General features: G+C 46.6%; 3 protein-coding genes across 11 annotated transcripts in view; 2 read left to right on the top strand and 1 right to left on the bottom strand.

Annotated features, from left to right (window-relative positions):
- The first annotated feature begins 90 nt into the window (after positions 1-90).
- Positions 91-1,348, top strand: Nelf-E (negative elongation factor E). The gene is made up of 4 exons (XM_002046714.4): positions 91-294; positions 364-884; positions 948-1,114; positions 1,197-1,348. The coding sequence occupies exons 1-4, from the start codon at positions 214-216 to the stop codon at positions 1,271-1,273; spliced, it is 846 nt and encodes a 281-aa protein (XP_002046750.1). The 5' UTR covers positions 91-213; the 3' UTR covers positions 1,274-1,348.
- On the bottom strand, positions 1,147-25,279 carry LOC6623279 (uncharacterized abhydrolase domain-containing protein DDB_G0269086). Of its 9 annotated transcripts, XM_015175673.3 has the most exons (8): positions 22,652-22,781; positions 19,601-19,747; positions 14,412-15,424; positions 12,881-14,346; positions 6,396-8,382; positions 5,499-5,734; positions 5,176-5,424; positions 1,147-4,789 (listed from the first exon to the last, which is right to left on the bottom strand). In XM_015175673.3, the coding sequence occupies exons 1-8, from the start codon at positions 22,752-22,754 to the stop codon at positions 2,209-2,211; spliced, it is 7,782 nt and encodes a 2,593-aa protein (XP_015031159.2). In that variant the 5' UTR covers positions 22,755-22,781; the 3' UTR covers positions 1,147-2,208. The 9 variants fall into 9 exon arrangements, with proteins under 9 accessions (XP_015031159.2, XP_032290252.1, XP_032290253.1 ...); XM_032434361.2 differs by lacking the exons at positions 19,601-19,747; positions 22,652-22,781 and adding an exon at positions 25,264-25,279; XM_032434362.2 differs by lacking the exon at positions 5,176-5,424.
- The window catches only part of LOC6623221 (isovaleryl-CoA dehydrogenase, mitochondrial), a 30,154-nt gene continuing 5,612 nt past the window's right edge, over positions 1,218-25,759 (top strand). The window contains exon 1 of the mRNA XM_015175384.3: positions 1,218-1,348. The gene's annotated coding sequence lies outside the window, so the exon portion shown is untranslated. The remainder of the gene's footprint in view (positions 1,349-25,759) is intronic.

Below are 25,759 nucleotides of genomic sequence, written 5' to 3'. Positions count from 1 at the left end.
TTTTCAATAACATAACATAATGTTAACATATGAGTTGTCGCCGAAATATATGATTGTGTTGGTCTGGCAACATTAATATGTTAAATATATTTGCCAAAGTCTGGCATCATTAAAGTGCTAAAGTGTCGAAAAGTTACAAAGTCTTAAGATATTTATGAATATTTGCGAAATAAACTTAGAATATTGAGTCATATTGATTGAAAACTGCACACAATGGTGTATATACATTTTCCAAATAATCTCACTGAAGAGGAGCACATGCTCCAAGCGAAATATCAAAAACTGAAGAAAAAGGTGGTCACTCTGGCCAAGCCGGCGTCACTAAGTACATTCTTTATAACTGTAAATGTTTTCATTTTTTAGAAAAAAGCTTTACAAGCACACAAGGCGCCCAAACAAGAGCCGGAGAGCGCCCTGACATTGAAGCGACCCACAGATGCGCGTGATGCACGGGAAGTGGCTCGCAAGCTAATCAAAAGCGGCGCCATTCCAGCCATACAAAAGCAACAAACCAAGCAGGACCAGACCTCATTTAAGCGTCCCAAAGGCCAGGAGCGAGCCAAACGCTCCACCTCAGAGACAACCGTTGCTGCGTACCAGCCATTCTCGTCCACACAGAACGATGTGGCACAGGAAACGATAATCAGTGAAATCATAAAAGAGGAGCCACGCCGCCAGAATTTGTATCAGCACTTTGCAACGGAACGTGATCGCGAAGAACGTGGCCTGACAGAGAAGGTGACGCTAGACACAACACAGCCGGAGAAGCCGCGCGCTGGCAATACGATTTTCGTGTCGGGCAACAAGGTTACGGAGGAATTCCTCAAGAAAACGTTTAATGATTACGGCACCATAGTCAACGTTTCGATGGAGATCGAAAAGAGGTGCGTGGTTAATTGTATTTGTTGGTCAATATATTTATGTTAATATCTTCATATGCTTTGCAGCCGAGGTTTTGTTTCGTTCGCCAAGCCGGAATCAGCTGATCGAGCTATAGCCGAAATGCACGGCAAGAGCGTCACTGGCATTGTCCTGCAAGTGCAGCTGGCGCGTCGCCAGCCGCAAATTGAACCAATTAACGATGCGTCATCCTCAGCGGTTTGGTCGTCTATTGGTAATTATATATATTATACAATTTTATTAATATTAATTATAAGTTTTACTCGAATTTATTGATAATTTGTTCTTTTTTGTAGCGGCCAGCAAATCGCAGAAGGGCAGTCACAAAGATCTGCGCCAAATGGTTCAATATAATGATGATTTCTTGATGTAAACCCATTTAGATTAGTCGCATGCGTATTTAAGTTACTTTTGCCTCATCATTTTTATCAGTTCACTTTACAATTAGGTAAGTCATAATTTCATTTATTCATTCATTACACAAACATCATATTTAAATAGTTTCTTGCTTTATTGCAAATACGCGTCTATAAGTATATATAATGTACTTACATAAGTTCACCCTCTTGCTAAGTACTCGCGGTCTAAATCAAAGATAAAGTGTTCTTATGAATTCATGAGAATTTAAACGATTCATCTTTAATATATTATACCTAAAATCAGGTTTAAATAAGAAACCAACAATCGATTTTTAAGCATTGAACAATTGAATTTCTTCACTTTGTGTTGCAAAAATAGAAAAGTGAGCGAACAAAATTGTAATATTAGCATAAATAAGTAGACTGTGTGTCCGCCAACAAACTTGAGCCCGTCTTGGACTGCTCACCATATCAGGTAGCTGATAAATGATTTTCCACTTAGTTTAAGTACATATTTAATACATGATCGTTGTTGTTGTTATTGTTGCTGTTGTTGGTAGTATTGTAAAAAAAAAAACATGATATTTTTGTTGAATTGTTCGGTTAGTATGAGATATATGTGTATGTTCTATATAAGTCGGTATGTTGTTGCACTGTTTGATGATGTCTGAACAGGGATTGATTGATTGTTGTTGTTCGATTGATTAATTGTTAAACTGCGACTAGTAGTAGAGTAGCACAGGCAACGCCTCTTGTCCACTTTGCTTCCTTCCTAAAGTATTTTGAGTTAGTATGTAGAATATATCATTAAGGTTAAGGCCTTTGGTTTCGAGCGGTCGCTTTTGGCCGCTTTCTAAATTCGTTTCATGCTCCAAAATGCAAAATTGCCCAAGTATCATTTGGCATACAAATGCCAAGCAACAAAAGTCCAAAGTTTGGGGAGCTCTTTTCACGTTTGCCTGCCTTCGTTGCCAGGCGGATTGAAGTAGTCCCAGTGATGTGTATGCACCTGGCGGCCCGTCAGCAAAAAGACGAGCACACCAAAAGTTATCAATATAAAAAGCACCATGAGCGCAGATATATTTCTGGGCTGTTGTGCCGCTTCCACTGCCGCATCGCCGCGCACAAAGTGCGTCAGTTGATTGATAATGTTGACCAGCTCCAGGCTGCAAACGGAGAGAAACTGTCGACCCGCCTGCACCACTGTCTTGGGCTGATCTTCGTCATAATCCTCTAGCGGCTGTGTGGCACTGCGCGTGCGCGAACGACGGGATCGAGAACGTGGCCGTTCCACCAGCTGCTCATCAAGCTCTGAGTCGGTGTCATGCTCCTGCTGATGCTGTTCCTGCTGCACATGGCGACGTCGGCATTTATGCGGAGCCTTGCGCTCCGCACTTCCAGACGCCGCTTCCGCCTGCTCCGCTTCGGCACTGCGTTGCAAATTGTAAAAGGCCAAAGGAGCCAGGGATTGCAAATACTCTACGCTGGGATACACAGCTGGTGGTGGGGGCAATGGCAGCATGGCGGCTTCTGTCTGCGTTTGCTCGTCGAGATTGTTCTGGGTTGCTGCAGTCGTTGACTCAGCGGCTTTGCCATGGCGGGGTGGTTTGGTGGGTTTCTCCACATCGCTAGCGGTGGGTTCACTGCTGGGCTGACGGCTCGTCTGCGTCTCGCTGGTCAGCAGCGATGGGCGCTGCTCCTTGACGCGCTCCACAATGTCATCAATGAAACCTGGTGGCAGATTTATGTTCTGCACCACCAATTGACCCGATTTGCAGGCCAGCTCATCGGCGCTGACTTGCGTGCCATGCAGCTGCGAGACTTGAATCTGTCCAGCCTGTAGTGCGTGCACCCGCAGCCGTTCCACCTCCAATTCCGGTATGTGGGTCGGCAGCTGCGCTTCTGGTGGAGATTGCAGCGCCCGAACGGGTGTCAGCTCGGGTGTGATCTGTTCTGCGATGGTCAATGTTTCGCTGGAAGCCGGTTCTAGTTGTGTGGTGGACTTACGACGTGGAGGCGGCAAGGGTGTCGCCTCTGGTTCTTCCTCTGCCGCCAGCAACTCCTGGCTGTGGCCGGTAGCAGGCTCGGTGGGTAAAGTGGCTACGAATTTGGCATCAACTTCGGCCTCTGTGGGTTCGTGCGCAACAGCTCTTTTGATGGGCACCTCTTCCACTTCTATTTTTTCGGCTTGCAGTGGTTTCCCTTCGGATAGGGCGTGCTCCACTTTGGATAGTGCAGGTTCCAATTCGGATAGCGCGTGCTGTGCTTCGGATAGTACCTGCTCCACTTCGGATAGCACCTGTTCCGTATCAGACAATATGTCCTCTTCGGAAGGTATATGATCTTCTTCGGATGTTGGCAGCTCTTCTGCGAGCGCCTTTGCTCTCGATTCCCTTATCTCAGCTTGGCGATACTCTGCCAGCATTTTTTCCATTTCCTCTTGCAGCTCTTTCTCCAGCTCTTCGTCCAGCTCCTGCTCTGTAGATTCTGGTTTACCTTGCGAACCTTCTTCCTCGTCGTACTGGTCCGAGTACTTCTCGCCAGCGTCCTCATCCTCTTCGTCGTATTCACTCTCTCGCAGCGTACGCTCGACTTCATCATCCTCCAGCTTGCTGTCGTAGTCGCTCTCGAGCTGCGCCTGCTGCAGTTGCTCCACGGCTGCATCCAAATCAGCCGAACTGGCTGCGTAATCGCTGAGAGCAACCTCGCCATGCTCCTCCTCCTCTCCAGCCGTTTCCACATCGGATTTGCTTTGCACTGAGCTATCGGAGAGTAGGCCCTCGCGCCTCAGCTCCTCCTCCTCGCGGCGCAGCTCCTCATCCTCCAGATCGGCGGCGCTTATGGGCCGCACAATGAGCGCCGCTTGCACCGTGGCATCTCCCTCGATACTTGGTGTAGGCACGCGTCGCTCTATGATAACCGCTGAGGACGGAGTCTGTGGGCGACTCAGTGACTTGGAGCGATCCGCTTGAGAGGATGCACGTGAACGTTCCGACAGGCTGCGCTGATTGGCATCGCGGAAACGTTGCAGTCCCCTGGCTAGCTGCTCATCCTCGGTGAGCACACGTGAGCTGTCCACCTCATCTGACTCCTGTGCCTGCGTGCTGCGCAGCAGATCCTCCAGCGTCGTCTTGCCCCCTGTGGAGCGACGAGGCTCTATGATCTTCATGTCCTCGGTTATCTCAAACTCCTCGCACACAAAATCATCGGGTAGTGGATCCGTTTGCGTGGATACCTCCACTTCGAACTCGCCCTGCTCGCAACTGTCTGCCGTGGAGGAGTTGGCCACACGCTCGCTGTCCTCGTAGATATCCAGCCCGCTGCCGCCACGTGTCGAACGCTTTTCACGCGGTGGGCGTGGCGGCGCTGGCAACGGTCGGAACTTCATTTTATTGATGACCTCGCCGGACTGTAGATTGTTGCGCGGCGATTCTGGTCGCTGCAATGCTCCCGGCTCCTCATAATCATCCTCCTCCTCCTGATGCGGCTGTTGCTCCCGCACCGGCTGTGCGGACGGCAGTGTCGCGTAGCTAGGGAATAGGGTTTAAGGAGCATTAGAAACGCTTGGTCTGCACTCTGTCTGGGCAAGCGGCAATCGAACAGAAGGAAAATAAAAGCTGGTCAAACTCGTGTGAGTGCGTTGTGTTTCATGTTACGGTTTTATTAGTGTCTATGTGTGTGTGTGTGTGTGTGCGTGTGCGTGTATTGTGTGTATCTTGGTTTTAGGAGCAGTATTTAGCATTAAAACTGGGTCTTAGCTTATGACGCTTAATCCTACAACTTAACAACAAAAACAAAACTTAACAAAAATGCATTCGAGACAATTCAAAAGGTCGCATAAAGTCACAAATCAAAAAAACTGTAATCGAAAGAAAAAACTTTCAACGCAAGCGGCGGGCGCAGCGGCTGTTCTTACTTTGACTTGAGCAACAGCCCAGTGGGCATCTCCTCCAGACTGGCGGCCGATCTGCGACGGGGCGGCAGTGGCGAGTCTTCGCTAGGCGTGTACTCCTGCGGCGGCGGTGGGCGAGCCGGCGGCGGAGAGCCACGCGAGCCGCGTATGCTGGGCAACGTGGCAAAACGTTCGCCCGGCGAGCGCATAAACTTCTTGCGGCGCGCGGGTGGCGTCGGCTTTGGCACCGGCTCCTTGCGCACCACGGCATAGCTACAGTGGGGTAAGCAGAGCGCACACCTAAGCAACAATTTGGCCACCTGAGACCTAATGCGACCCGTACTCACCCATCGCTCTCCAGCATATCGATGACAAACTTGTCTTCGCCCTCAGTTCTTGGCGCAAAGCCTTTGCTCTGCAGTTCTGGCTTGGCGTGCACATCAAGGATCAGCGATTCGGCGCCGCGTGAAGTGCGCTCATCCTCGGAGCGCTGAGTGCGCGCCGAGGTTCCGTCCGTAAAGGTGTCGGGCGTGGCTAGCGGTATTTGATGATGATATTCGTGCTCAGTGCGATAAACAATTACCTGGGAATTTAGTATGTCATATATGTAGTCGTGTATATAGGCGCACATAGAAGGCTCAAAGCCAAATACCACTAAAATTCTTTGGCATCAATCCATTTCACTTTGTGTAATAGAAATTGTGCACACTTGTACTCTCATGAAATCACCTCGCTTGCACCCACTACTAAAAATGCACTCACGAAATGTATAACATTTAAGGAATATCCCTCCAATATCCTAAATTTACACATCCATCTGCTCGTTTGACTGCTGCTATGAAAACTTGTCACTCAGCTTAGGTACCTTAGCTACCTTAGTTATTCGCTTAGGTTGTACATATGTCTGAATCGGTCGATTAATATCACTGTACTACTCATATAGCTGCCATTGAAATTATTGCTCAAATATTGAAGAGGTCCTCACCAATCGTGTCTATTACAAGTTGAAATATGCTCAATCTTAAATATTATATATTTCCCATTAGATAATTTGATGGAGAATAGAATATTGAAATACAAATAAGTTATTCATTCTTTGATCTATCTTACCATGACCCACCTATTAGCATCCGACTACTATATCAACAGTTGATTGATTTCCATATCAATAACTTAGTCTTGGTCTGAAGAGCACCTAACTGTTTGCTTCTGCCAACCCTAATTGATTATCAGTTTGTACTTACATCTTCCTGTGGCTGCAAAAAGGTGTTCGATACTGATCTACCACCAAAACCATTGATAAACGAATCTGCGTCCTTTTCAACGGAAGCATCGTCGCGTGTGCGTTTCTTTTGGCGTCTGGGCGCCTGTGGTCGGCTCTGTTGAGCTGGCAGCTTGGCTGCTGTCACGGCAACGTCGCCACCATAGTTGAGATTGTTTAGTGCCTGCTCCGACTCGGTTGCCTGTTCGTGCATGGGCGGTCTGAGATAATCCTCGTCGTCGTCAAAGTACTGTATGCTGCTGCCACCATCGGCCAGGGGTATTTCCTGGCTGCCCTCCATGGAGTATTTGCTACGACTGCGCCCCTTGCGCAGCGGTCGCTTGGGCAAAAAGTCGCTGCCATTCTGCGACATAGACAAATCATCGCCATACTCGCTGCGCTGAAACTCCTGTGAATCCTCAATGTCTGGACGATAGTTGCGGTGCAGACGGCGTGGCTTAGGCGGCGGCACATCGTAATCGCCGTACTGCTCGGGCTGCTCGCTATCCGGCTTGGCCGGGTGACCCACGTGCCTTAGTGCGTTGGGCAGTTCGTAGCCCTCGCGAATGGCATCGCTTATGTATTGACGCAATTGGATGTTATCCTCGGAGATGCCACGTTTCCGCAAAAAGAACTCGTCATCATCGATCTGCTCCATGACAACCTTCTTGCCGGAGCTGGCTGTAGAATGGGCATCCTGCATTTCGTGGTATTTATAGTAGCTAGCCTCGGCATCCAGTTCGGCCTTGCGCAAGAGCTTGTTCTTCTGTATGTCTTTCTCGGTCCAGCCCTCGGCATCGTGACTGTCCTCGGAGCGTAGGTCTGAGTCCTGATGCACCATGGGTCGGCGCTTGAACTCCCTGGTGCGCTGGCTAGAGATCTCGTGTATGGCACGATTTTCCTCATCAAATTCGGCAAACTGTTTGCTATCCGCAACGCCGCTTAAGATGCCCATCTGGGTTTGTGGCTGCGCCTCGCTGGCCGTGTCCTCTTCCAAATCCTCCTTCATGCGTCGCTCCAGCGAGGATTCCCTATCGAAGCTTTCTAGCTCGCTGCCGTAACGCCTGTAGCGCGAACCTTCGCTGTCATTGTAGCTCACATCGGAGAACTTGTCCGCCCAGCGGGAACGCACGGGACCAGGTCCACGGTCACCCTGCGGTGAGCTGGTGGACGTTTGAGAGGGCTGCGTCTCAGTGCTGGGTATCACACTAAGACTGAGACGCTCTGTGCCCAGCGAGGATTCCATGGGCGGTGCCGGCTCCTCGACGGGATTCTTCTTGCGAAAGGCGCGCGGATAGGTGCCGAAGTTGAACTCGAACTTTTTCTTTGCTGGCGCAGGCGCCGCATCAGCCGTTGTGGCCGGCGAATCCGTCGACTCTGTGGGCAGCTCGGACTCGTTTTCCTTAAAGCTCTTGCTGCGTCGCAGCTTGAGCGTGGAGAATTTCTCTGGCAACTTAAACTTGGACATGTCAGGCTTATTAAACTTGGTAAATTCCGGTCGCTTTAGGTCCTTCAATTTGGACATGTCGGGCCGCTTTATTTCAGGCATCTTGATTTTCGAGAATTCGGGCGCAAAGCGTCTGCGCTCCTTGGCCTTGGCCTTCGGGCTGCCCGAAACGGGTTTCGGCTTGGGCTGCGTGCGCAACTTGGTGCGCAGCTTGCCCGCCTGATTCCGTAGACCATTCTGCATTTTGCGCGTGCGATCTTGGGCGGAAGCCATGAAACTCTTCTTGCGATTCTCCGGTTGTAGTGGCAACTCCTCAAGGGCGCTCGAATCCACCTGGCTAGTGTGTATTTCATAGTCCGTGCGAGATTCGGTGCGTGGCGTTGTTTCAGCTGAGCTCTGTTCAATGTCAATGTCCATGGGTAGCTGGAGGCTGCTGCCGTTTTGGGCGGGCGCCGGCGTTGTTGCCTGCGAAGATGCAATTTCGCGCGCCGGCGACATGCCCACGGGCTCGTATTCATGATCACTGCAAAAAAGAGTTGAATAAATTAATCGATTAGCTGAAATGAGATGATGGCTGACATATATATGAGCTGATCGGAACGATCGTGCATGTGGTTTGTAGTTGTTGTAAGCCAAGATTAGTTAAGCCGTCACCCTATTCTCATAGCTAGCTGGAATGCCTGGGTGGATGTGTGTGTCTGGAGGGGGCGGGGGTTTCAGTTTCGGTCTAAGCCGAAAGTGGGGTAGCTGTTGCTTACCGAGAGAAATAGGTCCGCTCGAGGAAGTCTCTGTGTTCTTTATGCTTTTGGGTTAGGGGCGAATCGACGGACTCAAATTCCGCAAGACGCGATCTACGCTCATCAAAATTGAAACTAACCGTCTTTGTCATGCGAGCCGACGACCCATAGAGCTGCTCTTGGGAGCCGGTCAAGCGGCTACTACGATCATGCGACTGTGTGCGTGGCTCCCTAAACGAGGATTTGCTCTGCAGCCCAAAGCGTTGCTCCGATGGCGCACGCAATGGTCGATACACCTGACTGCCACTGCCCGTTATCTGAATGGGCACGGATATCAGCGGGCGACTGCCATGGCTGACAATCGAGGGATCCTTACTGCTCGAATGCCGAAACTCGGATTCGCTCTGCGACCAGCTCATTCCGGGCATCTCAATCTCGCTGGAATAGAGATTTCTGTTGCCCGCTATAAAACTGGCGCCGCCAATGCTACTGATGGTGCCCCTCGGCACTGCGGATACCACCACCGGCGCGAAGGCCTCGCTTATGTCCACCGAAGCACGCTCCGAAGCGGCAAAGTCCTCCCGGCTGCTGTACATGGTCTGGGCATGCGGTGGGGGCGCCAATGGCTTGGCTGGGCGCGCGCTGTACTGATCCATGTCGTCCACTTTCAGCGAGAATGTCTCTGTAACACGCACCGAAAGTGGCTCGGCTTCCTGGCGCTTCATCACAGACGCCGAGCTGTTGACAATGGACATGGGCTGGGGCTTGCCCTTGGAAAATACGGATAGCAGCTTGCTAGGTGAGGGTGACTTTTCCCGATGGGGCGAGTGGGATTGCTCCACAAAGGGCGAGGGTGAGCGCGAGCGTTGAGGAGTAGGAGATTTTTGGCGCGGCTCTTGCGGCTTTGAGCTGAACATGGACTTGAAGCGCGAGGCATAGGTACTCTTCACCTCGGGTGAGGCCTCTTGCAGATTAATGGCGCCCACGATAGTAGCCGGCGGTGAACTGGACATAGGCTGCCACTTGGAGGCACGCTCCGGCGACAGCTGACGTTCGGGTGTGTGTTGGCGCTTGAGCTGTTGAGCAGGAGTTGGAGCTGGAGCTGTTGTTGCAGCTGGCGGCGCAGTGGGCGTTGGACTTGATGGTCGACTTGATGGCAGCTGCAGCGTGGCCATCGGTGTCGGAGCTTGCGGTGGCTGAGGCTGCGGCGACTTGGCACGCCTTGTGGGTCTGGGACTGCGACTACGATGCTCGACCGCCCTTAGCTCCTCGCCCTGCACCAGTGCATCGATGTCCACAACGGGTATATCACGCACAATCTCAATCTTGGTCTGCTCATCCACCTGCAGTGGCTTTGCGCTCATTTCGCTGCCAATGGACGGTGGGCGTCTGGTCTGTGTTTGGATGTTGTCCCGGATATTCACAAGATTATGCTCCTGGGCAAGCTGTTCCAGTTCGGCCACAGTCTCGGCTAGTGGATCCATGGGTGAGACCGTGGGCTGATAAGGATTTTGCTGCGGCTTTAAATCCGATTCCAGGAGAAACGAAGGACGCACTGCATCGCAACCAAAGCGCGAAACGTCAATGGGCCGGTTCTGAGGCAGCGTTGCGCCCGGATTCTGGTTTTCCTTGTTGGCAGCACTGGGACGCATGTAATCCGGCGACAAAGGCGGTTTGGCATTGCGAAAGTCGTGAGTCGCTGGCGCTGGCGAGGACTGATGACTGTGAAATTGCGGAGGCATGTCTGACATGCCCGGAGTTGGCGTGGCGGCAATCAGATTCAACTGTGGCGGCTGCATTGATCCCGGCAATATGCTGGCCTGGAACAGATCCGCATTGGAAGTGCGTCGACTGGCGCTGGCGGAGCGTTGACCTGCCGCTGTGCGGCCCATGGTCGTGGGTATATTAATGTCCGCACAATACAGATCCGTCTTGGAATTGGCCGCCGAGATGCGACGCAAGGAGGTGCCACTGCGCATGGACAGGGTATCGCCAAAGCGTCCAACGCTGCCCGAGGACAGGCCGCCCATCGACAGCTGGCGACGTCGTCCAGCCACCAGAGCACCTTGGCTGCCCGGCAAATCTGGCTCCGTAGCATCCGAGATGCTGCGCACGACCAAGCCACGCGAACGCGCCGTTTGCTCCAGCTCTGGATAGCGTTCCATAAAGCTCAAGTCCACTGAAGGTGCCACGTCCGCATGGCTAATTACCTCGAAGCTGTGCATGGACAGATCATCCCGCTGTAGATGATATTGTTCATCGCTGTGCTGACCCTGCCTAGAGCCAGGTCGTGAGTCTACGGGATTCACGCGCTCCGGCAGCAGCGAGTCGCACTGGAAAAACTGACAGGCGCAGCGAACATCCAAAGAGGCGCCGCTGGCGCTCTCCACGCGCGACACAAAATGCTTCTTCTCAGCGGGCAGAGCGCCCACCGAGGCCGAGCGCCTCGAATTGAGCATCGGATGCGATGAGCAGCTGCAGCTTTTCCTATTTACTTGGCCCTGGGTCGTAATCCGTTCACGCCGGACGTTCTTCTACTGCTGCTCGTTGTTGTTGTTGTTGTTGTTGTTGTCTTTTCGCTTTTGTTCGTCTTAGTTTCGTTGTCGTTTTGTGGTTCGTGGTCGTTGGCTATTTTTAAGCATCACCAAAGCAGCCGCCGCCGTCGCGATTGGACATTGAATTTATAATTTTCCTTTCTTTTTTTTCTTAATTTTATTTTTATTTTTCGCACTACTGAAAATTCTTGCAAAAGAGCTTTGCATTTGCCTGCTCCGCGGTTTGAGTCTGAGTTATTTCTTTCTTACAGCCTTCTCTCAAATGCTCTTCCAGCACATTGTCTAATTAGTGGTCTAGTCTTGAGGTTCCAACCACTCTGCGTGATATTTAAAACTCTTGCTCTATATTTGCACTGGGGCCCGTTGTGGTTGCGCGCGGCGTGTCTACATCGTTGCGATTTTCGGCCAGGACTGAGAGCTTTTCATTTTGCGCGACACAAATTTTACGAAATTTTTGTCGAAAGATGAAAATGTTGTTCTTTAAAATTAGCAAAAGGCACACAAGCACACACGCACGCACACAGAGACAATGGCAACATAAATTGAATTTGTATTTGTCTTAATTTCCTCATTTAAACCATCCCAACGTATTTGTTGACTGCGACGGCGACAGCGACGCAGTCGTTGCTGCTTGTTCATAATTGGGATGTGGTCGAGCAGCAGGAGTAACAATTCGCTTTTGGCCTGCACTTAGTGCTTCTATTTCGAGCAATGCGTCGCCGCCTGCCGGAAATCTTCTTGTCATTCGCTGACCTTTAAAGCATTTCAATTTGAATGTGTTGCTTGTAAGTTCATGCCACAGCAGCGTTCATTTAATTAATTTCGATTGTATTATACCCAAATATTATGCTGGAACTGCTTCCAGCTGATTTTTTATGGCCAAACCAAGCCGATGACAGGTGAAAATAATTAATTCTTTGTTAGTTCATTGAACTGGTTCCACAGTTACCAGTTATTAACAAGAACATTGGCCACAGCAGCAGTAATTAAATAAGTTCCGCTTAAGTTAAATCCATAGATTATGCTAGAACTAGTTCCATATTATATTTCCTGACCATTCTAGTTCCACAATTTCAATGACCGGTTAAACATATAATTCTTTGTTAGTTCATTGAACTAGCTCCACAGTTCGCTTATAATATTCGAGTCTGTTCAATGTAGGATTCACTACATGTATTAGTTTGTCTTAAAACAAAATTGTTTATTGTGAACTAGTTCCACAACAAATGTTTGTGACATTTACCAACACCGTTTTCTATGGGGGGGACATCACATAAACCAGTGACAGACGCTTACAGTTTCCCCATTTATATCTGTTCTTACCTTGGGTCAATATCATGTTAATACTTAAGAGCCATCTCCGTGCAACCCATTACCAATATTTCTTAGTGCCGCCTGTGCTGCAGCAGCAGCATAGCGTCCAGGTGCCCGAGGGTCTAGAAGATCGATGCCCGGTGCTGTGTGGGGAGGTGTCTGTGTTGTGGTCTGTGTAGTGGTAATCTTGATAGTATGGCTTTTGGTGCGTGTACCGGAGGCTGCGCAGGCGACGCCGTTTGTCGCCGCCATTGCCGTAGACTCCCGGCAGGAGGGTTAGTAACAATTTCAAAAGCAAGTCAATTAGGTTAGAGTTTCTGCAAGACGGATGAGCAACAGCCGACGGCGTGTTGGGTGTGCTGTGTGTTAGTGTCATGCGCACAGAATGCGTTTAAGGACCACGCCCAGCACTTACCTGTCGCTCTTTGACTTGGCCGCACTTGCCACCGCTTCCAGTACATCTTCGGGTAGCTCAATGTCCTCGCGGTGCGGTTCGGCCTCATCTTCGACGTGAGAGAAGGTCACCTTCTTGTCGGAGGGTGCCGGTGAGGCTTCCTTCTTCAGGACCGGCCGCAATTCGCTGACCTCCGCGGGCTCATCGCTTTCCTCGGCCACGGGGGAGAGCTGCGCCAGGCGTGCACGATCCTCGTCCGAGGAAGTGGAGTCAATGGATGAAATTGGAGCCAAGAGAGCTCCAGATTTCTCGGCAGCAGCAACGGCCACCTGTTCCTCCTCGCTGCTACCCATGCGATCCAATGGCACAGGCTTGGCGGCTTCGACGTCATCTGCGGCCAGATGATCTTGACGCATTAACGACTTCTTGAGCGAGTCTAGCTCCACAATGGATTGCTCCAAAGGCAGCTGTGGCTCAGCCTGTCCGATCTCCTCGTAAACATGTTCACGACGCAGACGTGGTGTTTTCTTGGGCGGCGTTTCCACCTCAATGGGCTCCTCTACAGGCTCTGGAGCTGGCTCGGTGATTTCCACAGCGGGCGCTTCAGTCTTGGTTTGCTCGACGGGTAGCTCGATAATCTCGTCGGGCTGTGGCACGCTGCCTGCACTGGTGCTAGGCAGCTCATCCAACTCCTCCTGTTTGTTACGTTTTCTGCAGGGCGATTCATCGTACTCTACCAGCTCTAGGACATCGTCCGAGTCCTGCTTCTCTACAAAGTGCGGTATCTCGCCGCGTGTCGATTTTGGGGACGCCTTTAACTTTATAATCTTCTGCTGCTCACCCAGGACAATCTTCTCGTCCTTCTTGAGCGTAATACGTTTGATGTTCAGGCGCTTCTTCTGGCGCTCCGCCAAGCTCTTAAGCTTCTTCATAATGTCGAAGCTTTGCTTTGACTTCGGCTTCTTGGGTGGCTTGTCTGTATTCGGAACTAAGGGTCCTGGCGGCGGCGCTAGTTCGTGCAGACTTCCCTGTCTGCTGGGATTGGCCGAGCTGCCGGGCAGAGACTGTGCGTCGCCCTGTGCGCGTCCGCTGCGCCTGCGTCTGATAATGTCACGTATCTGCGCCAGGCGATTGGTTTTCCTTGGCCTCGCGTGTCCGCCAACTGCGAGCACCGAGTCGGAGACACAAGAAATACACTCGCTAAGCGTGTCCTCGTTGTGCTGCTCGTGCTCCGATTCGTTGTCCGACTCTTCGGACTCCTCGCTGCTGTCTTCTGTGTTGCTTAACGCCTCGTCCTCCGACAGGTCCTGTATGTAGCGCTCAGTTTCTTTGACCAACACCTGCTCGTCGTAGCGCACCTTCTTCAGGGACTTGGGCGACTCGGACCTAAAGCGCAGTTCCTGTGATTTGCGCAGTAACAATACAATCTCCGGCTCCTCGTCCGGTCCCAATGGGCGCTTGTACAGATGCGTCCAAGGATAGCCGCCCTGCAAAGAGAAAGCATTTATAATAAAGTTGAAGCTCTTTGGGGAATGTGGAGTGTAAGACTTACGCGCTCTCTGGCTCTTCTAAGATCCTCCCAGCGATAGGTTTGCAGCGGCACAGGCGGCTTGTCCTGGCTGCTCTGCAGCAGATATTTCTTTAGCGACTGATAATACTCTCGCTTGCAGTCCGCTGACAGACGCTTGGCTTCCGCATCCGTGTGTGTATTCAAGCGATCCTGTTCGATTTGCGGCAGTGAATCAATGAACTCCTTGCGTTGCTGCTCCTCCGCCTCGGACTTCGGTGTGGGCACTTCGACGACCTTTAGCTCGTTGCTGGCGAGTTTCGTTGTTGACTGAGCCTCCGCTCCAAACGGCTCCAATACAATTTTCGGCTGTGGCTTGCTCTTGAGTATGCTGGTCAGCTCATTAAGTTGGGCATCCACCTGCTGTGAGAGCGAATTGACTGCCGTAAGATCTGCTTCGAGCTGTTTTTTCTGCTCCGCCTCGACCTGTGCTACATTTTTGCTAAAGCTTTCGATTAGCTCGCGTTCTATTTCATTTATCAGCTGCTCGGCAGTATGACGCACTGCCTCTGATGCTGCTGCTGCGACTGCGGCTGCTGGAGCTGCTTCGACTGTGCCTGCCGTTGCCGTCTCGTCTACCTCGGCTATTTGATGCGATGGTGCGAGAGTTTCTATTGGCTGCTTAGTCTTGACGCCCGCTGGCTCCACCTCGATCACGTGCGAGGCCTCGTCAGCTTCTATTTTGGATGTACCCTTTTGCAGCTCCTGCTCAATGGGCGGCAGCTCGTTAATGCCCACGCCGCTCAGCACCGCGTTGACGTCCTCGATGAGGTGAGATTCCAAATCCAGCAAATGCGATCCGCCCGGCGTAGTCGGTGCCTGTGCTTGTGTGGGATGCGTCAGGCCGCTGGCCGGTTCGTTGTTATTCTCAAGCGATAGCTTTAGCTCCGCTTTGCTCTGTTTTTGTTTCTCCTGCAACGGGGCGTCGTCGCTGATGCCGTTGATCAGTAAAATGGTCGGCTGCTCAGTGGGGCCAGTTCCAGCGCCAGGTAGCGACACTGCAATGGGTCGGAAGGGGCACACATCAGATATTTATTTACATTTAAATGTGCTGTGGGGCGAACAAAAGACGAAACAGGTGCTAAAAATAACGTGGCATTTTTTGTTGCACCTCTTGCGGACGACAACAATTCGCGACAATTGACAATTACATAAGACGCATCACAAAACAGCGAGAAATGTGCATACACAAAAACAGAGACACAGAGAGAAAGTTGTGAGAGATGTGGCGAAACGATATGTGGAGAATAGTTTGCGAGAGTAAAACAAAGTTTTCTTTGTACTCTTTTTTTTTTGCAATTGACTTGGCGATTTTGAAAGCGTTTCGAAAATGCTGCAATTACGAAATCCCTATTTGTAGAATTCCTTTTTCGAATTAAAATAATATTTACCACATTTGTTTAACTTGCGGTTAAAGTTTCGTTTATTTCTTTAGTTCGTTTTCGTTTTGCAAAATTTTACATGTAAATGAAATTGTTCGAATTTATTTAGTTAATTATAGTTTTAATTTGTATTTGTATTTTTTTTTTTTTGCACAATCTTCGAATTGTTTTTTTCAGCGCCGTTGTTCGCGAACGCGAGCCGTGCACTGAAATTGTCCGGGGCCAACTGGCATCAAGTGAAAAGCCCCAGAGAGACCCCAACCTGGCAGGCAACTGAGCAGTTTTGATGCTCAACTGCTTGGGGTTTTAAAATACAATACTTAACAAAAATTGCTTTTGAAATTGTTTTAATTTTTTTTTCCTTCTTGCTCTTTGCCTTCGTTTTGGCTTTTGCGCTCAATTCGAATTTGGCTTTTTGCCTGTGTCTGTGTTTGGTTCGATTTCAGTTTTGTTTTGTTTTGGCCGCGTTAAAGAACTTGCAGCCGACACAAAACTGGAAAATCGAGTACGATACGAGCTCGTAAACAAATTTCAGTTTACAATTTAAGGCACACACACAAATTACAGCTAATTTAGCGTTTGCTTCAAAATAATAAGAGCGCAACTAGTTGCAGCAACAAAAACAACAATATTATGCATACTCAAATACCCTGTAATATACCAAGATACAGACTAATATTTTGAAATATATATGGGAGTCTCTAGCTTGGCCAGAAAAATGTTAATGATAAACCCTCAAATATCCTGTGATATGCTAATGTATTGCTCAAACGAGACGTTTAATAATGAATTTCAAAAACTTTCCCCAGAATTGAGTTCTACTCGAAATCGTAATATAATTTATAACATCTCATTTTTGGTCACATCATTTAAATACATTTTGGAATATATTTGGCTGTCTTCAGTTATGTTCTATAACTGTATAAATTTTCATATATGCACATCTCCATATACCCTTTCTTTTGCTTCAAACGCTGGGTGCTCTAATCTTTTGATGTGCCCAATTTTCGTGGATGGTCTGTCTGTCTAAATTTTAATGTATGATATTCAATAGACGCTTGTTTATTTTTCATGCCTGCCTAAATATACATATCGTATATACTGTATACACTTGTTGTTGGGTACATATGTGTTTTACTGATGTCTAACGTAATCACATAAAATTACAGAGCCACGAAATTAAATTGTTAAGTTGTTTCGTTACGCCTTTCGGTTCTTCTTTTTTCTATGAATGGGAACGCTCTAAAGGCGAACAGATTCGTATATAGACATAAATATTTAGTATATATCTAGATGGACGGCGGTGTCCAACAATGACGTAGACAGAAACTGAGTAATTAATTTGTTTTTGCCTGGCTGATTGGTTCATCATGAACAACGCTGATGAACCCATAGTACATTAGAAACATTATGCAAATGTGGGTACTACATTTCTAGGTTCGTCAATATCTATAGTGAGAGCAATGATATCATAGAACACTTTAAGCAAATAAAAATATTGCAATTTGTGATTTTTTCGTATTTCACTTAGCCAAGCTCTTCTGTACGTAAATTCATTTATAGGCAAATCTATATATGTACTTATATCTTGTATCTACATACGTAAGTTTCCAACACAATTCGAGCGTAACTGACATGCTTGGCTTACATGGTCGCTAGCTATGAATAGGTATACCTATATTTGCAGTTGGATGGCTTGTTAAACTGCTTTTCTTAAAAAAACTGAAAAATTAAAAAAAAAAAAAACTTTCCATCCATGAAAATTGACATTTTATGCTCAGGGCCATGCGAATAAAGTGGTGCTCCCATTTGTAAACACGGGACAAGTTCAAGAGCAGCGACTCGCTTGAACTCGAGCATTGTCTGAGCTGCTCAACGTGGCGTATACGTAACACGTGCGCATAAAACTAAAGACTAAAAATAGACGCACTGGCACTTCAATTAAAATATAGCAAAAAAAAGTGTTCACAATTACAGTTCGTCCGCTGATTACTCGATTAATTTGGCGTTCCCTGAACTTATTGCATTGCATAACGCACGCGAATCGAATCAATAAAATGCCGGTCTCTTTCCGCCGTATAACTCACCGTAATTGCCAGCAACACTGAGAAAGATGTAAACCATAATCAACGTAAAGTTTAATAAATAATTGCAAATCGAACAAAAAAAAAAAAAAAACAGAAAACAATAATTACAACAAAAAAATATAAATAATAAAAATTGATAGGCGTTTCAGCGAGCGCCTCTCGAGCTTCACATGTTCGACGTCTAATCGCGCTTGGAATACTACGACAAGCAAAAGGCAGACAAAACAACTACGACAACGACGACTTTTCACGTTTGACGTTTGACGTTGTCATTAACGTAGCTGCTCTCACAGAAGAGCGTGTTAAGCAGACCCTGCGCTCCCCTCCCTACACACTGAACACTGCTGACCAGATCAGACAGGGAGATGCAGCTGAAGGGTTTATGGGATCGATTGCACGATCCAACCAAGACCCAAGGTCGCCCAGCTCGGCTCTCTATATTTAGAATCATTTAAGCGTAACGCATAGGGCGCCATCATCAAGGCTTCCATACAGGATGCCCAACGTGCCATACACATGTATATTAATTATATAGAATTTGTATTGAGTACGCCAAGCTAACAGTTGCTTGCTAAAAATCTTTGCGCAATGCATCACAAGTCATGGGGGGATCAGACTGAAGGGGTGGCTGATCGTAAACTGGCACACATTGCGTATGCGTTATGTTGATTTTTCTGCCAGCCCGGCGAACTGATTCTATTTTTTGTTGTGTTGTTTTGCAAATTTGCTTGTTTGAAAATAAATTTGTGACACAGTTGCTGCAAATGCATTTTATTTGTCTAACCCAACTGTCTGAGTCTATTGTAAGCCGTTTAATTATTGCAATTATCGTTGGGACTTTGCACAATTTCCAACTTGATCTCAGCGGCAATATTGTTTTTCCTTTTGGACTTTCAAACGCAATATTCGTCGGAGCATGTTTAAATTAAATTTAAGTGTATTTTAATAAACGGTTTATGGTTAAACGAATACTTTGAATGAATACTTAAACGAATACTTGAATAAATAACGACCTTGACTGGACTTGTTGGCATTTTAAATTTATGTACCCATAAATATAGTTCAGGGCAACATTGCCAGCTAAGAACACACACACACACACATTATAGTTTCCTTTACGTCATATTCGACGATTAGTTCCAAAACATATGCGACCTGAAAATAACAACAATAACAAGAGAAACACGCGACGACAGTTGACAGAAGACAACAGCAGAAAGAGAAAAATGTGGGAGAAGAGAGCAAACAGAATCACAAATCAAACAAGAACACAAAATATAACGTATACGCTCTGTGGGCCGCACATATATATATATAGATGAAAATCACGTTGAAGACTGAAGCAAAGGCAGGCAAAAAATTTTGCCACAAGACAAAACACGCTGAATGTGTATAAATAAAATATGTATATACAAATATATACACACATGTATATATATATATATGTATGTAAATATATATGAACGGATATTTAACTATATACAATGCATTCAATGACAAGACGAGGCGAGCACATAAAAACGTTTCTTAATGTTGTTGATGGGCTGTCGAACAAGTGGCAAAAATGGAGGTGTGTGGGGCCAAATGGAAAGTCTCAGCGAAATGTTTGTAAACACGCATGTTGCCAGCAACATAATCAAGTGTATTTCATGAATGAATATGAAAGCGACAAGACAGCTCATATAGCCAAAAGGTAGAGTATTACCAATCACAGGTGCCATGCAAACCAGAAATCTGGTCAGTGCTGTGCCGGTGCACGCAACGCGGTTCTTTGTTGTTGCTGTTGCAGATGTTGTTGGGGATGCTGCTGCTGCTACTGATGTTGCTGCTGCTGCTGCTGATGCTGTGCCTCCTGCAATTAGGTCAATGCTTTGGGTTAGAATGTGATTTTAGACATAGCTGTGGGACGTGCGCTCATGTGATACGTTTGCCTGCTAATTGCAAATCAATCAAATGTCCATTAGCCGAATCTTTTTATTGATTGTACTAGCTCTTGTTGCTTAGTGCCTGCGTTTACTATGGCCAGACATTAGAAAATATACCCAGTGAGTCATCTTTGGCGCATGCTAATCAATGGCGAGCTGAAATCTACTGTGCATGATTGATTAGGAGCATTGCGTTGTTCAGTTTATTTTAGCACATTTTGTTAGCACTGCGTTAGCTTTGAGTATAGCTTGGCACATAAGTAATAGGAATGAGAATGCCATCGGAAAAAACAGCTTTGGGCTCACATATATACCTGACTTAACTTTGCGAAAGGGGCCAAGACTTTGGGTACAGGTTGCTGGCGTTGATCGACAAGAGTCTGAAGCCCAAGGCTAGCAACAATTTGATACCTTGTTAAAGAGCGAAACCCCACTCGACAATAGTCAAACAACAAATTTTATCTTTATAACAGAAGAAAAGGAAGCTGCATGAGGACGATTTTCAAGCCTTGTCTCCTAGCACCTAAGAGACGTAGATCAAGCTGAGTGGAACAGGCTCTTTTAGGGATGCTGTCAGGTGCTACTCTCCAAGGAACAATTCGCAGCCACACAACTGGTCATATTATCTTATAACTTAGTATGTTGTCCATTACAGGCAACTGGTATGTAGAGCATGAAATGACAATACATCAGAGCATACGTTCAAAGTAAACGCGCTGAATTCTTTATCCCAAGCTTAGCCTCTCGAGAACTTAGGAATTATGCAGGTGTTAAGAAAACGATTCCACCTGCTTAAAAAATACTTTAGCAAGGCTGTTAATGCAAGGCTGCTATTTATTCTTAGCACTTTAGATTTATAGCCCATATCAAAATTTATAAAAATTCTTTGCTTATCTTGAGAGCTTATCAAATATTTATATATGAAGGGGTGAACAGGTTTTATGCTTCTTTGTGACTTACTAGCTCATATCGAATTGTCGTTAAGTGTTTAACATTGGCTTAAGGAGTTTGAAATGCGAACTTTGATTCATAACTCAAATTTGAGGCTTTCCCTTTGTCAAAAGAGTCATAAATACCGCCGAAAATATTACGCAACCACGAAATTTCAATTGATTTGCGGTGCATTGCGTCAAACCTTATCGCAGCAAATAGAAACCGCCGAGCCGCGCCCTTGTCAACTAACCCTAAACACATATATATATATATGTATACCCGATAAGATAACAACAACTGATCATATGCCTAGCTGCTCATATGACGTTCCCAGCTGGTCTACGTGCGTTTCTTCCAGTCTGCAATCCCAAATGCGCCGCTGCAGCATGACTTGAATCTGGACACAGCCACAAATCCACTAATAAAACCAACAAACAGCTGGCTTTCTTTATACACTATATTAAAGAGTATTATAATTTGGTCATAGAATGAGTAACGCATATATATTCTAGATCAGCCAAGCTGATGTCTGTTTATATGCGGATGCTGTCTGCTTTTATATGAGCCTAATCCTATTAAGACCTCACAGCTATATGTATCTTAAGGAGGAATCGGTCTAGAAATAAGTTTTTGTATGGCTAAATATTCTGTTTTCCATGATATTTTGCTCAAACTCAGCCTTTAAAGCTTTAAAGCACTCAGATTTCCGCAAAAGCCTTAGGCAAATGTCTACAAGGGCATTAAATCTTCGGTCTGCCAAAGATATTCGCACTTTGTTTGTTGTTATTTTTTCGTTCTGTGGACTCTGTGCAAATATGTTCAAGTGGCAATCAGAACGCTGCTGTCTCAAGTGCTTGAATTAAAAAGGGGGAAACGCTTTTTTATCAGCGCAGCTTGTGGCATGCATTTGTGGCGGCTGCTTTTCACTTTCGTTAGATAATGGCCGGCCATAGATCACAGCTTCTTGTTTCTCTCTTTTCTAGCTCATTTGAATTTTGATTGATGTAACGGCAAATTGACACACAGTGAAACCCGTTTGTTAGTTCACACAGCGTGAAACACGCCCATGGGACCAGAGCAGATGCCGGCTGCCAGCTCATATTTCTAGCCGAATGCCCCCAGCTATATATAAAACCAATAAAGGTTAATAAAAAACCAGAAAGGGAAATCATATTCATATCGCAGCATTCAAGCTTTAAGATATTGCAGCTATTCTACAAATATTGAGGCATTCAAAGACATTTAGCATAATAAATGAGAATTCAGTTCTCCAGCCACAGAATCTCAAATGGTGAAAGGAAAAAAATTCAATTTGTTATCCTAAAAATCTTGAAATTAAATTTTCTTATAATATATTCCACTTAGCTAAAGAATAAATGAGAACGCAGTTGTTTAGCCACAGACTCTCGAAACAGTAAAAAGAAGAGAACTTAATTTGTTATCCAAGAAATCTTGAAACCAAATTTTCTTATAATTTATTCCAGTTTCCCAAAGAACTTTCAAATTGCCTTGGGCCAGTTGCAGCTTGTTGCAAGCTGCATACAAAAACAATAAAACACATAGTTGGGGCATATACACTAACATATTGTTAGTGTGTTGTCAGTTTAGATGATTTACAATTCCCGTTAGATTCTGTTGGGAATCCAACCGAGTATTCAAACATGCGCCAACATTTTGGCAGCTGTTCAAGTTGAGAAGGCAATAAGAAGGGGCTAACACACATAATAAGTAATGTGCCATCTATATCTACGAGTACTTGTAGTTACAGGCGAGCAGTATAGAAGAAAATATCTAGTATATAGATGTGTCGCCCATGCGGCGTATACGCAACGGCTGCCAACTAATCATTTATTTTGGCCCAGTCATAAAGATGGGGCTAAAGCGGAGGCGCTGCCTACCTTCGTCCCACGGATGATGCTGTGTGCTTGTTGGGCTGCGGGCTTTGCGTCCTTTTTTGCTGCGCTTGCCGCCGCTGTTGTTGTTGTTGTTGTTGGACTCCATTTGTGGGCCGAATGGGTTTTACTTGAGCTACAAAATACACGCGCGCAAATGAAAATAATTTTATATAATTTATCTATGTTTTATGTTCACAAAATCACACACACGCACACACATGCACTGAATGACGCACAGTGGCCACAAGTGACATTTGGCAAGCTCACGCACACACACATACACACTGATAGACACACACACACACAGACACACTCGCACCCGCACAGTCGCCGCGTTTTTTGTCGCTTTGATTACTTGGCGCATTGAAATCGCGTAGATATATCTATACTTATATCTAGCTACATATAGCTATATATATATATATTTATTTAAAATAAAGATTTTCTCAAGTTATTTTTAATGCGGTGATTTAATTTTTTGACACCAACACACACACAACACAGACACACGCACAAATAAACACTTGTGGCACTTTTTTACTTGCGTTTCAAAAGAGATTTTCATAGAAACTTTCTATGCATCATTTGAATATGTGTATTTACACTTTATATGCTTCAATTATAGTTAATTTGTATTACGTGACAGCGCGTTATTTATTGTTTATTTTTTTTCAACGTTTTCTAGTTAGTAACTAACTTTTTTTTTTTTTTTTTTTGTTAACTTAATCAGGCAATTGTTGCCTGCCGCCGCCGTCAGCTGCTGCTGCTGCTGTTGGTCGTCAACTGTTTGGGCAGACCGTTTGGAAACTGGCCGGTGCTGTGTCGTTTGTGTTAGGGTTCGTTTTTTATTATTGGCTGTTGTAGAGTATTTAGAACTCGAATGAGTTGAAAATTGTATGAAAATCGCGCACGGAAATCAGTCGCGTCCATGCGTTGTCGTCGTCGTCGTCGTCGTCGTCGTCGTCGTCGATTGTCGTCGATCGTTTGCCGTGCCGTGCCGAGCGCGACTAATGGCTAAATGGCTGGCTGAATGGGCGACGCTGGCGACTCTGGCGCGACACACGGGCAACGAGAGCTTTTACTTTTTGGACTGTCACTCCGCTGGGTCACACGCTCGTTGGATATACTTATATGCTCAGCCGCCAGCGAGCGCTCAGCGCCTATATAATTGGCTTTTATTTTTTATTTTGTTGTCCAAGTCGTGTGCGCATTTTGCTATTTTACTTAATTTTTATTTTTCGTATTTTGGAAAAGAGCGCAATTGCATTTGCTTATCACATAGAGCTTGACGATATATTTAGGCATTGTATCTTGCACAAGATGGATTCGTCAGTTGGTTGGCTGCCAACAGCGAAGGAAATGATGAATTAAAGCAGCCGCACAAGTTTGGCGGATTCACTTTGAGTAGCAGCTGCGTCCCTGCCCCGCGGTTCGAGTGGCGCCATAAAACAAAAGTTCATCATAAGTTGCGACTCGACAAGTTCAACTCTGAGTATTGCGCCTACATTTAATGTTCTGCATGTCAGACATGCCGTAAGGTGGCGAGGGGCTCCGCGACAAAGTTCAATTGTGGACTGTTGCTGCCTCATCAGTTGCCCTTTGTGTTTGCCAGCAAACGCTCAAGTGGCACCCAGGCAGGCCAAGTTTCTGTTTCTGTTGCTGCCGCTGCTGCTGCTGCTGCACAACAAGTTCATTCCACTTGGCATTAAGCAGCGGCAGCGAAACATCTCAAGAATGCAGCAACTCGGCACTGACAGTGAGATGTGATCTGTTTATAGCTAGGCGGCATTTAAGTGACTGCAAAGTGCAATTGCAGTAGCTGTCTGCCAACTGCCTACATAATTATATAGCTCTGATTACGCATAGGACACGCATATCAATCATGCGGGCGCGACCTTCTGGCAAGGTTGTGTAACTTTAAATAAATGCAGTTGAAAGTTTTTCCAAACCTCACGTGCACATATCAATAAAGTGAAACAAATTAATCTAACATTAAGTATATGGTTGGCTTTGTGGTCTTATCATAAATCGAGCCGCGAACATTGATATTTGACCTTTGATGAGTGCTTGCATGATTGTGCTCAGTGGTGGGCTATGGGTGGGTGGGTATTAGTTGTAAGCCCGTAATTACAGCAACATGGCAACACATACAAAAGCGTGGTACAACAACAACAACAGCAGCAACAACAACGACATGAACATGAACAACAGCAATTGGATAACAATAGTTCCTGTCGAAGGAACGTGACACACAAAAAACAATACACAATTACAACAACAACAAACATAACGACTCATTGTGAGCGAGCAGAGCGGGAATGAAGCATTGAAAGGGGTTGGGGTGGGGTACCTACAATACAAACTGCGTCCTCAGAATGCGCGCACAAGCAACGATGATTGATAGGATATAGACGACCCGAGAGAATAGGAGCACAGGCACGCGATGGTTTGGGGCCAGATGGTGGTCAGGGCGTTAATCGAACGCATACACACGTGCATGTGGCAAGTTATTCATTACTTTCATTACTCTCTACACCCTCTCGGAGACGTTTATCGATTTGCCTGCCGAATTGTACAAAATGGGTTTCTATGCATATTTTATGCGTTTCGCTCACTTATTGATTCTATAGCACTCCAAGACGCTGCACAATTATTGAATGCATCAGCATTTAAGAAACATATATATTTAAAGCTTTAATTGCGAGCAGATGGCCCTCAAAAACCGTTTAAACTCGTTAACATATCAAGGACACGCTCTACGCGCGTTTAACGCGCAACGACTAGCGGCAACAACTGGACTGATTTGATGGGTCTGTCTGGTTGGCTTTTAATTCCCATTACAGGAGCCCGCAGCGCTGGCGCTGTTTTTGTTTATCGCTGCGTTGCGTCCCCATTCCAATTGTTGTTGCTGTTGCTGCTGTTGTTGTTGTTGTTGTTGTTGTTTTTGTTGCTCTTGTTGATGTCGGCATTTTTCGTCGCCAGGATGCGGACGCCGTGCGGCAAAGCAGCCCATTGCACTGCCACCGAAACAGTTGCCATTGTAGAGTCATGCGCACTGTCCACGTGGTTGCTGTACGGGATAAACAACCAAATTACATTAAACAAATATAT

Source organism: Drosophila virilis, chromosome 3, assembly GCF_030788295.1.
Source record: "Drosophila virilis strain 15010-1051.87 chromosome 3, Dvir_AGI_RSII-ME, whole genome shotgun sequence".
Lineage (NCBI taxonomy): Eukaryota > Metazoa > Arthropoda > Insecta > Diptera > Drosophilidae > Drosophila > Drosophila virilis.
This window is presented reverse-complemented; position numbering and strand designations above follow the sequence as displayed.